At 38.6% G+C, this 13,405-nt stretch overlaps 1 protein-coding gene across 2 annotated transcripts in view; it reads left to right on the top strand.

The window, feature by feature from the left end:
• Nucleotides 1–13,405, top strand: part of LOC121406131 (tenascin-X-like) — a 115,470-nt gene that overhangs the window by 74,323 nt on the left and 27,742 nt on the right. For both annotated transcript variants that reach the window (XM_041597150.1, XM_041597151.1), the window contains exons 63-72: nucleotides 725–1,021; nucleotides 3,622–3,876; nucleotides 4,371–4,495; nucleotides 5,574–5,709; nucleotides 6,134–6,227; nucleotides 7,633–7,790; nucleotides 8,859–9,131; nucleotides 9,970–10,269; nucleotides 11,102–11,407; nucleotides 12,148–12,291. In XM_041597150.1, coding sequence (XP_041453084.1) covers nucleotides 725–1,021; nucleotides 3,622–3,876; nucleotides 4,371–4,495; nucleotides 5,574–5,709; nucleotides 6,134–6,227; nucleotides 7,633–7,790; nucleotides 8,859–9,131; nucleotides 9,970–10,269; nucleotides 11,102–11,407; nucleotides 12,148–12,291 — 2,088 coding nt within the window. The remainder of the gene's footprint in view (nucleotides 1–724; nucleotides 1,022–3,621; nucleotides 3,877–4,370; nucleotides 4,496–5,573; nucleotides 5,710–6,133; nucleotides 6,228–7,632; nucleotides 7,791–8,858; nucleotides 9,132–9,969; nucleotides 10,270–11,101; nucleotides 11,408–12,147; nucleotides 12,292–13,405) is intronic.

Genomic DNA, 13,405 nt, shown 5'->3' with positions numbered 1-13,405 from the left:
TCAGCTGATGAAAGTAAAAATAATCATATCTTTATGAATAAGATGAGGTAACTGACTTTGTACATAAAGTCACATTTTAGAGCAATTTGGGGTCTGGCATGCCCGTAGGTAATGTTGCGTAATTTTCCAACTGCATACCCGGGTGTCGTTAATTGGTCTCAAAAGATGCGAAAGACTTCAAAATAACAAGTCAGCGAGTGATGCGGTCGGAAAAATGCCTTATTCTTTGACGAACCACTTAAGTTTATTGCTTTGCAGGCATGGATAAATACATGACACCACTTTTAATCAATCAGAGGACAGAATTATTTGCCATTCTTAAAGGGGAATCCAGCCATGGCCATAAAATGTTGTGTTGGCCAGTAGAAAAATAAATTAAACAGAATGGTGAAAGTTTGAAAGAAATCGAACAAGCAATAAGAAAGTTATAGCTGCTTTAAAATTGAGATCACTAATACTATGTAGATTTCAAATTGGCAATATTTCTTGAAAAACTTGTGGTCATGGGAAAGTCATGAAATTGCTTGGCTATGGCAGCTTTGCAGTTTTGTCGTGTCTTGCAACTCTCAGGTGGAAGCCATCAGAACGTGTCTGATTTTGGAAACCGTGCCAGAAAGGAAGTCATTGAAAGCAGCAATTTAGTCATGGGAAAGTCATGGAATTCTTTTTTTCAAGAGAGTATTATATCATAATTTTCCCGTTTTTATGATTATTTCGTATCTAGTGCATGAACTGAACGGTCTGTCTGTGATGGTGACTGACCAGTCGGTCTCCATGATCCACCTTACCCTAACTCCGCCGTTCGAAGATCCCCAGAGGTACGACGGTTACTACGCCCGAGTACGCGTCGGTGGCTTGACCGACTTCTCGAGTCCGGTCGCGCAACGCATCACGGTCGCGAAGTCTGCATGCCCGGAGCTGTTGGTCAGGAACCTAGATCCTGACACATTGTATGATGTTGAGATTGAGTGGTACAATGGCTTGGATATCAGTGAGCCATTGACGATTTCTACCAGTACGGGTAAGCAACAAACCTTTTTCTTTCACGTTCAAATATCTGACCAGTGTTTCGTAAAGCAGTTCGTAAGCAGCTTCCAGCAAATTTTGCTCTGAGTCAATCTTATGCAAAGATTGCAGGGGCTTACAATAGATCACATTTAAATGTCTCACTGAGCAAGCTCCACTACACTTGTCAGACCTCTTTAACAGTTTGCCAATCTGTGTACAACATTCGGTCATCATCACGTATCCCTCTTCACATTCCACGGACAGACAAATCAGTAGGTGATAGGGTCGTTTTTTGTGTTTGCCCCGAAATAGTAGAATGCATCACCTCATATACATGTACATGTACTTAAACAGTACCCTTCTATTAATGTGTTCAAGAAGATGCTCAAGTCTAATTTTTATTTATATATTGCAAGTACATGTAGTGTTTCATTTCATATAGTTTTATTGTCTCACCTGCGAAGCATAGTGAGACTATAGGCGCCGCTTTTCCGACGGCGGCGGCGACGGCGGCGGCGGCGGCGGCGTCAACATCAAATCTTAACCTGAGGTTAAGTTTTTGAAATGACGTCATAACTTAGAAAGTATATAGACCTAGTTAATAAAACTTGGCCATAAGGTTAATCAAGTATTACTGAACATCCTATTAGAGTTTCATGTCACATGACCAAGGTCAAAGGTCATTTAGGGTCAATGAACTTAGACCATGTTGGAGGAATCAACATCGAAATCTTAACCTGAGGTTAAGTTTTTGAAATGTCATCATAACTTAGAAAATATATGGACCTAGTTCATGAAACTTGGACATAAGGTTAATCAAGTATCACTGAACATCCTGCATGAGTTTCACGTCACATGACCAAGGTCAAAGGTCATTTAGGGTCAATGAACTTTGGCCGAATTGGGGATATCTGTTGAATTCCCATTATAACTTTGAAAGTTTATGGATCTGATTCATGAAACTTGGACATAATAGTAATCAAGCATCACTGAAAATTTTGTGCAAGTTTCAGGTCTCATGATTAAGGTCAAAGGTCATTTAGGGTCAATGAACTTTGGCCGAATCGGGGGTATCTGTTGAATTACCATCATAACTTTGAATGTTTATTGGTCTAGTTCATTAAACTTGGACATTATAGTAATCAAGTATCACTGAACATCCTGTGCGCGTTTCAGGTCACATGACCATGGTCAAAGGTCAATGAACTTTGGCCGAATTGGGTGTATCTGTTGAATTACCATCATAACTTTGAAAGTTTATGGATCTGATTCATGAAACTTGTACATAAGAGTAATCAAGTATCACTGAACATCCTGTTCGAGTTTCAGGTCACATTTTCAAGGTCAAAGGTCATGTAAGGTCAATGAATTTTGGCCATGTTGGGGTTTTTTGTTGAATAACCATCATATCTCTGTAAGTTTATTGGTCTAGTTCATAAAAAGTGGACATAAGAGTAACCATGTATCACTGAACATCTTGTGCGAGTTAGAGTAGTATTCAAAGTCAGCACTGCTGCTATATTGAACCACGTGATGCAGGTGAGACGGCCAGAGGCATTCCACTTTTTTAAGTTTTTACCCATTATACATATTTTGGTTATTTTTATAGCACGTTGTAACGTTTGAAAAAGCTCTTTATAAGAAGTAATTACTTTCATTATAGTGGTAGACCTTACTGGAATTCTAGCTAACTGGGTAAAGGGCATTAAGACTAACTGGTTAGTACATGTAGTAGTAGACAAACTGTGATTGATTTAACAAAAACATTCTGGTGCTATTTTTCAGCTCACAAGCAAACACCTGCTACATTGTGTACAATTAAATTGGACCCTCTGGCAATTTCAGGGGATCTGTTTAAGTTGTCCAGGTACATTTATCTGGAGGGGGGCAGGGTGGGTGAGTTGGGAGCTCATTACCTTGGGCCCTCATACATTTCCTCTCCCTAAATTTGGACCATATTTATGAAAGTACATGAGAAAAAAAGACAACGCGTAGATCAGTCGGCAATTTGCCTTTGACTGCACATCCTAAAGGGGCATCACGAGATACTTGAAATCAATTTAAAATTTAACTTAGGACCTCAAACCAATTACTGAGTTGTGAAACCACTTGCTGACATGCATTTGCTTATGAATGCTGGTCTGCCTCTAGTAAATAGAAAGTATGAATTTGCTTTGCTGTATTTCGAATTGATGTATCAGTTGTAACTTTGTTAAGAGAAATGAGAAATCAGTTGCAAGTATTTTCTGGTAGTGCCCCATTTTACACTTCTCTCACAGTTGCTGCCACACTTCTATATTCAGTATCAAACTTAATTTAAAATTGATGTATCGATTGCAATTGTGCAACAGAAATTTGAAATCATTTGAAAATTAACTTAATTTAGAATGGATGCATCGATTGTAACTTCACAAGAGAAATTTGAAATCAATTGCAATCATTTTCTGGCAGTGCCCCACCTTACATTTTTTTCACAGTTGCAGCCACACTTCTATATACATTTATCCAGCTTTATCTTAAATTAATGTATTGATTGTAACTGTGCAGTGGAAGATTTGAAATCAATTGCAAATATTTTCTTGCAATACCCCATCATGTGTATTTCTCTCACAGTTGCCGCCGCACCGCTGGAAATAAGCGTGGTTGAGCTGGGTACCGACTCCATGACCGTGACGTGGCAGGAAGGAACGGGATCCTTCTCAAATTACCTGGCCTCCTACACACCCGGCGGGTCCACTCCGACACTGATTGCAAGGGGAGAGCCACGGGTCCTGGACCTGACAGGTCTGGTTCCTGGAACTGCCTACACCATTACAGTCCAACAGCAAGGACAGACCTCTGCCCTTGAGACACACATCCAACTTACGTGTAAGTGGACAATTCCACAGAATAGTTCAGTTCAGTTCATTTTCTCAGCATAAATACAATATATTCAGTATCTACTTGAATGAAAAATGACATGTACAACGGAAAGTACGGAGAAGTTTATGAAATAATAATAATTAACATTTATATAGCGCTTGTGAGTTTTAGTTCCTAGTAAATCAAATTAATAAACATAATAACAAGATGCTCATTCAGTGACGTGGGTGATTTTTATCAGCGTAATTGTGTACTTTAGAACATATTGCCGAGATTTAGAGCAAATTTAAGTGGAATTCTCAATCCCAATCTCCATACCCTGGTGTATTTGTAACTATTGAATGGAGAATTCTAATCCGCAGTTAATTTACAGATAATGACATCATAATCTTATTTTATCTTACAGATTGTTTTTATTTTTGAAGTAATTCTACTTCAGATTTGCATTTCGAACAATAAAATACAAATTTTCATTCTCCTTTTCCGTTTCATTTTTACAGTGCCTGAAATGGTGAATGGCCTAGATGTCACCGAGTTTAAAAATGCACTCGATGTAACATGGAGTGTGCCCTCTACAGGCAACTATGATGGATATAGGGTCTGTCATTACCCAAGAGGCACTCTGGTGAGTGGTGCAGTAAATTCTCATAACGTGTAAGCCTGTCCTTCCCCTGTTCCATACATGCAGGCTATGTTAGAGTGGAAAACACTCCGTCCCAAGGGTTTATTTCCATCTGGTTCAATGCTAATTCGTCCAATTGCCAACTTGTCTAATATCCTATCTACCATCAGTTTGTCCATGGTCTGCATGTAATTGCCATATTATCCGTTCACCATTTTTTCTAATTACCAGTTGGTCCATTAGCCATTTAGTCAATATATCATTTGGTCTAATTAGACTAAGTGCTAATTGTGCAAAATGAATGAAAAAAAAATGAGTATTAGACCAACTGGTTATGAGACGAAAAGGTCATTGACGAACTGGTGATTAGACGAAGTGATGATTGGACCAAATGGTTGTTAGACTAATTGGTTGTGAGACGAAATGATGATGGATGGAATGGCATTAGCCTAAATGAAGGTAGACATGTAAGGAATGGACAAGTTGGCAGTGGACGGATTGGCAATTTACCGTCCCTCAGATTGGACATTAAATGGAGGCCCCGTGTAGAGGAGAATCGCCACCTTTGCACGTTAAGAACCCACCGTCCTATTTTTATAAGAGTAGGGGGAAGCCCCAGTGTAGCAGTCCACCTGCACCCCCCCCCCATTACATCGGGAGGAGAGACCTGCATGTCTTACTGATTCAGTTCGCTTTTTGCCTTCCAAGCAAAGGTGACGTCAAACAAATAATAATCCAATCCAATCAATGAGTATGTGATATAGTAGCGCCTTTTACTAGCAGTAACAAGTGGGGAATTTCGCAATTAGATAGCATGGATAGCTGCTATTAGCAGGTCCCTTGATGACCTTCTCAAAGTTATACCATTCAGAAAACTTATGTACATAGGAATTTTCTATTCTTGTGATACATGTAGTTTTACTGTGCTCTCCCATAAGGAATTGCTAATTATGAGCAAAGTCCTCCCTATTTTTTAAGGTTCAGAAGTCTGCCATCTTATTCCTTGTCCACATTTTTAAAACTTTCATCACTCTGGTTTTTTAAATAATTATATATTGGATTTCTCTTTGTTTTGTTTCAGAGTTCACCTTATTCCTTGGATGGTGTCACGTCGGTCAATCTTCCTGGTTTAAATACCCTCACCTACTATTTGGTTACTGTTTCAAGTCGCATCCTTGCAACGTATGGGGAACCATCCACAACCACTCGGCAGACACGTATGTTTCTTCTTTTTTTCACTTATCTGTCTTGTCAGCTGATCAGGGAATAATTTCCTGGTTTTGCAGTGCAATTTCCTCCACATTTTTTTATGACTGCTACATGGACTGCCTTTGTATAGCTAGGTAATTTTATATACAATACCAACAAACAATGCTATTAATGGATCAATAAGTCCATCTGATTCTGAATCTTATTTCAACCCAGCAAGCCATTATACATGTACTTAAATTCCAAGAATGTATTCCTGCCAGGTACCCCTTACCTTACCAGGGTCGAGTGAAGCACAATGTGGATGAATTTCTTGCTGAAGGAAGACACGCCAACACTGGGATTCAAAGCCTAAATGATTTTAACAGGAAGTTAACAACGTACTACATAACATCATTACAAATGCTGTATGATTTATTATCCTTTGTGCAGTGATTGGCGATCCCGGAGACATCAATATTGCTCCCGAAGATGTCGAGACCGAATCGATCAAAATTACTTGGGTTACAGTCGATACAATCACAAGGTAAGTACAGTGGTTTATTTCAAGTTCGATATTAGTGCTAGTATGAGGGCATTCTGAACGAAAATATTTTGCAAATTTCAGTTGCAAATTTTCAAGAAATAGATCGATTTTAACTAAAGCAAATCGATTTATATTTGTTTTTACAAGAAGCAGACCTCCAATCAGTTGCAAATTTGCAATGAAATGCATGACTATCAATTGATTTTTGGACCTGCAATTGACTTGCAATCATTTCCAAGTTTCATGCAACACCCCATTAGTGTTAGAAGCAATTGGGATATGAGACATCAATAAAATGTCTTCCAACTACACCATCAGATTATTGGAAAAAATTGCGCAAAATGATCTTTTTTCTAAAAGTTATGTAGGTATCCTAAAACGTGCTCATGACATAATCAAGCACATATCCAGCATCAGATCCTACAAAGCATTTCAAGAGCCAAACTGTCTGGGGACAATATACCTCAAGCGAAGTTCGTGCAGGCTCCACTCCACTACCACTACACTACGCTCCGCCTACCCGAACTTTGAGACCGTGAAGTTTATCTGATATTCCGAGTGACAAAGGTGGGATTTTATGGGGGGGATATAAAATTCATGCAACATCACAAATTTTAAAAACAATTAAAACTAATATTCTTACTTTACACCAAGTTTCACTTCTTTTCCATGCTTCTATCAGTCTAAAAATTGGTGATTTAGAGCCAACATGAAGTTCCTTACACATATAGATAATTCACTGCCAATTTCAAAACATTGCATGCGTACACGAGGGTCCAAGCTCGGACTGGACCCGGTACCTCTCGCATATTGCATGTGATACGGTAGCGAATTATTTATGTGTGAGGAACTTCATGTTGGCTCTAAATCACCAATTTTTAGACTGATAGAAGCATGGAAAAGAAGTGAAAATTTGTGTAAAGTAAGAATATTAGTTTTGATTGTTTTTAAAGATCATGATGTTGCATGAATTTTATATTTTCCCCCTATAAAATCCCACCTTTGTCACTCGGAATATCAGATAGTGTTCACGGTCTTGAAGTTCGGGTAGATGGAGTGTAGTGTAGCGGTAATGAAGTGAAGTGGAGCCTGCACAAACTTCGCTCGAGGTAGGGACAGTAGTGACTATAGTATGCTTGTGCGTGGGCACATACACTTCATCGCCGTAGATGATGCTGGATATGGTGGTGATAAGGAACTTATAATGATGTCATATAACACGACTAATGATGTCTTGATGGAATCATTGGGATATTATGATTTTGGGGCGTCATTGATATTTGAGGTTGCTGAGCTTTCTCTCACCATAGTATCTGGACGATACTTAATTCATTGTGAAACAGCACATTATGTGGTGTCATAGAGATTTCATCATGATGTCATAATGATGTCATCATCTTTGCAGCTACACTGTTGGAGGCGGATCCCAGGCTCCACAGACTGTCTCAGTTGCCTCCCAGGCGCAAGCTGAATTCACCTTCACGGGTCTGACACCAGGCACTTCGTACACATTCTTTGTAGAACCTCAGGGGAGTCAGAGGAGGGAGAGAGAACAATCTACAAGTAAGATTTGGTCGATAGTGTAAAATATTGCACTTCGTTGTGGGCATTAGTAAGAATTATACACCCAATAGGACTCCTGGCACTTCGTACACATTAGAATCCCATGGGAGTCAGAGGAGGAAGAGAGAACAATTTACAAGTAAGGTTTGGTCAATAGTACAAAATATTGCACATCGTTGTGGGCATTAGTAAGAATTATGCACCCAATTGGACACCTGGCACTTTGTACACATTAGAATCCCAGGGGAGTCAGAGGAGGAAGAGAGAACAATTTACAAGTAAGGTTTGGTCAATAGTACAAAATATTGCACATCGTTGTGGGCATTAGTAAGAATTATACACCCAATTGGACTCCTGGCACTTCGTACACATTAGAATCCCAGGGGAGTCAGAGGAGGAAGAGAGAACAATTTACAAGTAAGGTTTGGTCAATAGTACAAAATATTGCACATCGTTGTGGGCATTAGTAAGAATTATGCACCCAATTGGACACCTGGCACTTTGTACACATTAGAATCCCAGGGGAGTCAGAGGAGGGAGAGAGAACAATTTACAAGTAAGATTTGGTCAATAGTATGAAAAATAAAACACACCGTTATGGGCTTTAGTAAGAATTATACACACAATGTACATGTACCTTTGCAACAGTCCTTCCACCAGGAAGCATGGCTGTGTTAATAGCCATGTATGTCCAGTTGTAAACTGCATGCTGACCAGATTTAAGCCAGGCAGGGGGCTGACTTGGATTTAATCAAAATACAAATGGCTATTGAATAATAAGGTTAAGAATTTTACTTAAGCAGAATAATGAGTAAAATACTTGGCTTAACTATGAAATTGAATACAGGCTCTGATCTTCTATAATGTAAATTATATCGTGAATTTTTTCCAGAAATATTTAGATTTCCAATTGTCTCTTTTACACAGCATATTGTGCAATTATGATAAACTCTTTCATTTTTCCAGGCAATAACTTCAAACTTGAGTAATTGAATAATCTTTATAAAGACCTCATACAGGCTATAACAAATTTTTAAGTAAATAAATTACAATTTCTTCTCACTTTAGAGCCTGGCGCCATAAGGAATCTGGTCATCGCCGTGGTTACAACCGATTCTATCACCATTACATGGGAGCGCCCTCTTACCGGTGGTGTCGACAGCTACAGAGTCATGTACTCCCCGTCAAATGGTAACCCCACGTCTCCCCATACCATAACGGATGATGAAAACATCGCCCAGAGCCTCACAGTGACCGATCTGCTTCCGTCGACCCCGTACACGTTCACCGTGGTCGCCATTGTGGATGATCTGGTTAGCGAGCCGGTCAGCAGAGAGAGTGGTGAGTATACTAATATAATAGGGTGCACAAAATAAAGACGCAGAGATAGAGAAAGTGAATCAGTTGAATATCACTGTCACTTTGTTATTACCTCCTTCATATCTTGGTTCACTTTTTACTCCAGTACTGTCTTCAGACTTCACAAACAAGGTTCGCATAATGCATACAAGATTGAAGATCCAACGACAAGGTCGCATGGTGCTTGTATGCCTACAGTCTTCAATATGAAGGGTCCTTCCTGGGACTCACCCTAAAAGCCAACCAAAGAGTTTTCCCTATTCATTTTAACACCTGGCCTGGTGCAGGCATACACTGTACATGTACAATACAGGCTGCCCTGTATTGCGCATAACTTTATTTTATTCAGGCTCTTTGTCTAAGTGTTGTGCTTGCACCTGTATTCATATCACTATTTCTCCCTGACAACAGTTGGTTTCTGATAGAAAGCAGTAAAGAAGTGTAGGTAGATATTGGTGAAGGTTTGAAGATAAATCATTATAAGAAAGAAAGGATTGATGACTTTTAAAGTTGTGAATTTCAGAAGTCATATGCTAGCAGCTTCCCCTTATGTTGTGCAATTTGCACTCCACAAGTTTCCATTTTTCAACGGTTGATGAGGACAGAAATATTTTGCTTATTGAGGCAAGTATGAAATAATTGTGATAAAAAAATATGATAAATTAAATCCATTGCTTTGGGATTGATTGTTTGGCTGAATTTAATGATTGTTCTGTTCAAACACATTCATCAATGCAAGCGATATTTTTCTGAGCTGTATGTTACGGTTCCCTGAGTGCGCTTATGACAGTGTTTTCTTCTGTTTGTCATCTGCCTTTAGGAACTACTATCGGCATGGACATTGGCGATGACTTCACCAGCACTCAATTCACCGTAGTTTGGAATATACCGACCGGGGACTTCAACCAGTTCTACGTTCGGTACACCCCATACGATCCAACCCACCCCAACGCGCAGCAGGATCTGCGGATCATCTCTGTGAGCTCGTTGGGTGGAGCGTCCCAGGGGACTCTGCTAATCTACGGCCTCGTGCCCGGAGAGCTGTACAACGTCAATGTGCAGACGGGAAAGAACGGTGAACCTACTGATGATGGCTTTGGGACGATATCGTTCAGAACACGTAAGATCGATCATGAAATATGGTTAATTGCCCAAGTGTCTTTGCCACTCTATAGACTATAGTCACTGTAGTCATGCCCTATTAAAGACAGTCTATTCATTGTATACTATGAACAAATGTAACATGCTTTGAGAATGTATAGTGTGGATGGATTCATTCTAGGTTTAGACTGGTAATCACTTTTGTTTCCTTGGGGGTTTTGCCTGACAGATAGAAATTCCTATGTGACAGTCCGACTGAGGAATAATTCCCACTCATATTAAAAAAAGAAATGCCAGGTATATTTGTTTTACATCCCTTGAATTGGAATGATTAGTCTTGGAAATCTGTAGTCCTACTTGGTCTGCATCGCCACTCAGGGTCAAGTATATTCAGCCACTTCACTTGGCGGAATTTGCTAAGTGTTTGTGCCTTTAAATTACAGGGGGTTCATCGGGAGGGACTATTGGCTATTCAGTGTGTCAAAGACTCGAAAAGAGTTTCGAACTTCTTTTCACTTTGTTTCCTGGGCAGAACTGCATGCTCAGTGAAATATACTGCACTCTGGCAGTGAAATGATATTTTATCACCTGAGCATCAATGGACTGTTTAAATTTATTTAAAATATAAATGTATATTCATTGAAGGGATATACAATAAATATTGGCATTCAGAAAACACAAGATTGATCATGAAAACAGTCATATCGCCCATCAATGGCCCGCGAAAGATGGTTGATTTAGTGAGGTCCACTTTCTAGACACAGTTCCCTAAAAAAATGATGGATTATTTTCACGATTTTTATAATGAACCTTTTATTAATCTTTTCCTATTTCATTGTTATCTCATCAAGCTCCATTACCAGTGACGGATGCCGTCGTCGTTGAGCGTGGACCATATTCCCTCTCCCTCGACTGGAGCGATGTCAACTCTATTGATGTCGAGTACCGAATCACGTACCAACCAGAGGAAGGAGCGCTTTTCGAAGACGCAGACGCCACGCAAGCTCTTCCGTCCAATCAGGTGTCAGGATCTCAAGTTGTAGCTCGAAGCTTGGCCCCCGGCAAAGAATACATCGTCACGATCGAACCTGTGAGTGGAACGGGTTCCCCGGAAACTGAGCAAGCCGGGGAGGCACAGACCGTGGTTGCATACACACGTAAGTAATATTTTCTTCTTGATTCTTCAAAATCTGTATAGTATACAACTTTTATGGTGTTGAGGTTTTATCATTTTTTGATCTTCAAATTGGCAATAATTTAGAACAATCCATTCAATTTCATATTTTGATTTTCTAAAAATGTGGATGTAACTTAAATTTGAATATAATAAATGATAGCAACATTTTAAACTCTGATTTCAATTTGCATATTCAAACACTAAATGTAGGTGATTCTATGGTGTTGCCAATTTGATATATGTAATGATGATAGAGCTTAAAGCTTTTATACGGGCGTGGCACCACGTATGATTTACGTGAATATGTGTCAGTGGGGAAAAATTTTAACCTTGTCGACTTGACTCTGAACTTCTAGCCTAGTCTTGTCTAATCTACATAGTCATTAATATTTATGAGAGTCATGAATATTTATATTCATGAATATGGATAGGATTCATGTAATCCTGTTTTGCATATAACAACAGAGTCCTAAGATTTTGATTGGGTGTGTGATTGATGCCTGTTTCGTGGTGTTCATACTTTTGTGGAATATACTGAGACATGAATGTTTATAATAGTTAAAAGTTTGTGGACAGAGTCATGAATATTTATATTTATTAAATTTTGGGGAAAAGAACCACCGAGTCCTCAGAATCCCATTGAGAATGTTGTTAATGTTGAGGTGTTGACCTTGTATGTAGTCATGAATATTTATAAGTTTTATAAAATGTTTTGCACAGAACCTCTGAGTCCTCAGAATCTCGTTGTGACTGATGTTGAGGTTGAGGCATTCACTATTTCCTGGAGCCTACCACCAGAAGTCAACTACCCAATCGCTTACTACTTACTGGACTTGAATCCGGACGAGCCTATGTTTCCGTTACGTGAGTATTGCTTAACGTCACAAAATTTGAAGTGGTGATGGTGTAAATCGCAGCATTTGTGTGGTGCAGTCTTTTTGTACAAAAAAATTCAAAGGTGTAATATTTCAGAAATGCCACATTTCTGGTATTTTCCTTTAGAAAGAAAAATACCTGACTTTCTTTTGATTAAGAGGAAGGTACAGTACTCTGGATGGATGACATCTCATTTCAAGATGTTGCAGTAAATTGTCTTTGATTTTTCCCAGAATGCCATAAATTTTACATGCCCCCACCTTGAACCCCTTCTGGGTCACTGTCCCTGCACTTAATTTCCCCATCAAACATTTTCTGATCTTTTAAGGAGACTTAATGTCATATCAGAAGTTAATGATGTGCTTATTATGCCAATGTTGATGTTGAAGACGCTGATAATAATGGCAATGGAGACAAAAATCATAATAATTATAGATATGCTGGTAAACAAGATTATAATGATACTAAGCATGAGAGTAGTAATAATAAATATGAAAATGATTGCATTAATGATAAAAAATGAAATAAGAAGAAGAGAAAGAAGAAAAAAGAAGAATTTAGAAGAATGAGAATTAGAAAAACAAGAAAAGGAAAAAGAAAAGAGAAGGAAGAAGAAGACAAGAAGAAGTAGAAAAAAAGATTGGGAGAAGAAAAGTGGAGGAGGGGAAGAAGATAATCGAGATAATCATGATGATAGTAATAAACCCAAATACTTAATATATAATAATATAATACGTAATATACTACTAAAAAATAATGTCCAATGGGAAAATCAGATTCCTCTGCGTACATAGTGTAAAGTTGTACACATCAATTCAGAGTGTAATCATGCTAATGCATGAGTCCACATACGTCATGGTCTTTTTTTTCTCAATGTTTGGTTTTCATCTAAAATGATTTTATCTACAGGCCTATAATTACTTTAATTACAAATTAATTTGATGATTAACAGTTTATTATACTTTCACCGAATGTTCCATCTTATTTGGTAGTTTAACTATATATAACTGTAACATTATGTTAATCTGCCCTGCTTGCGTCAGTAATGTGACCATGTCCTGGGCTCTCTTTTATTCTGTAAATGTATATGTATTGTTGTCAT

The sequence above is a fragment of the Lytechinus variegatus genome, chromosome 19, assembly GCF_018143015.1.
Source record: "Lytechinus variegatus isolate NC3 chromosome 19, Lvar_3.0, whole genome shotgun sequence".
NCBI classification, from domain to species: domain Eukaryota; kingdom Metazoa; phylum Echinodermata; class Echinoidea; order Temnopleuroida; family Toxopneustidae; genus Lytechinus; species Lytechinus variegatus.
Note: the sequence above shows the minus strand (reverse complement) of the source record. Positions and strands in the feature narration are given on the sequence as shown.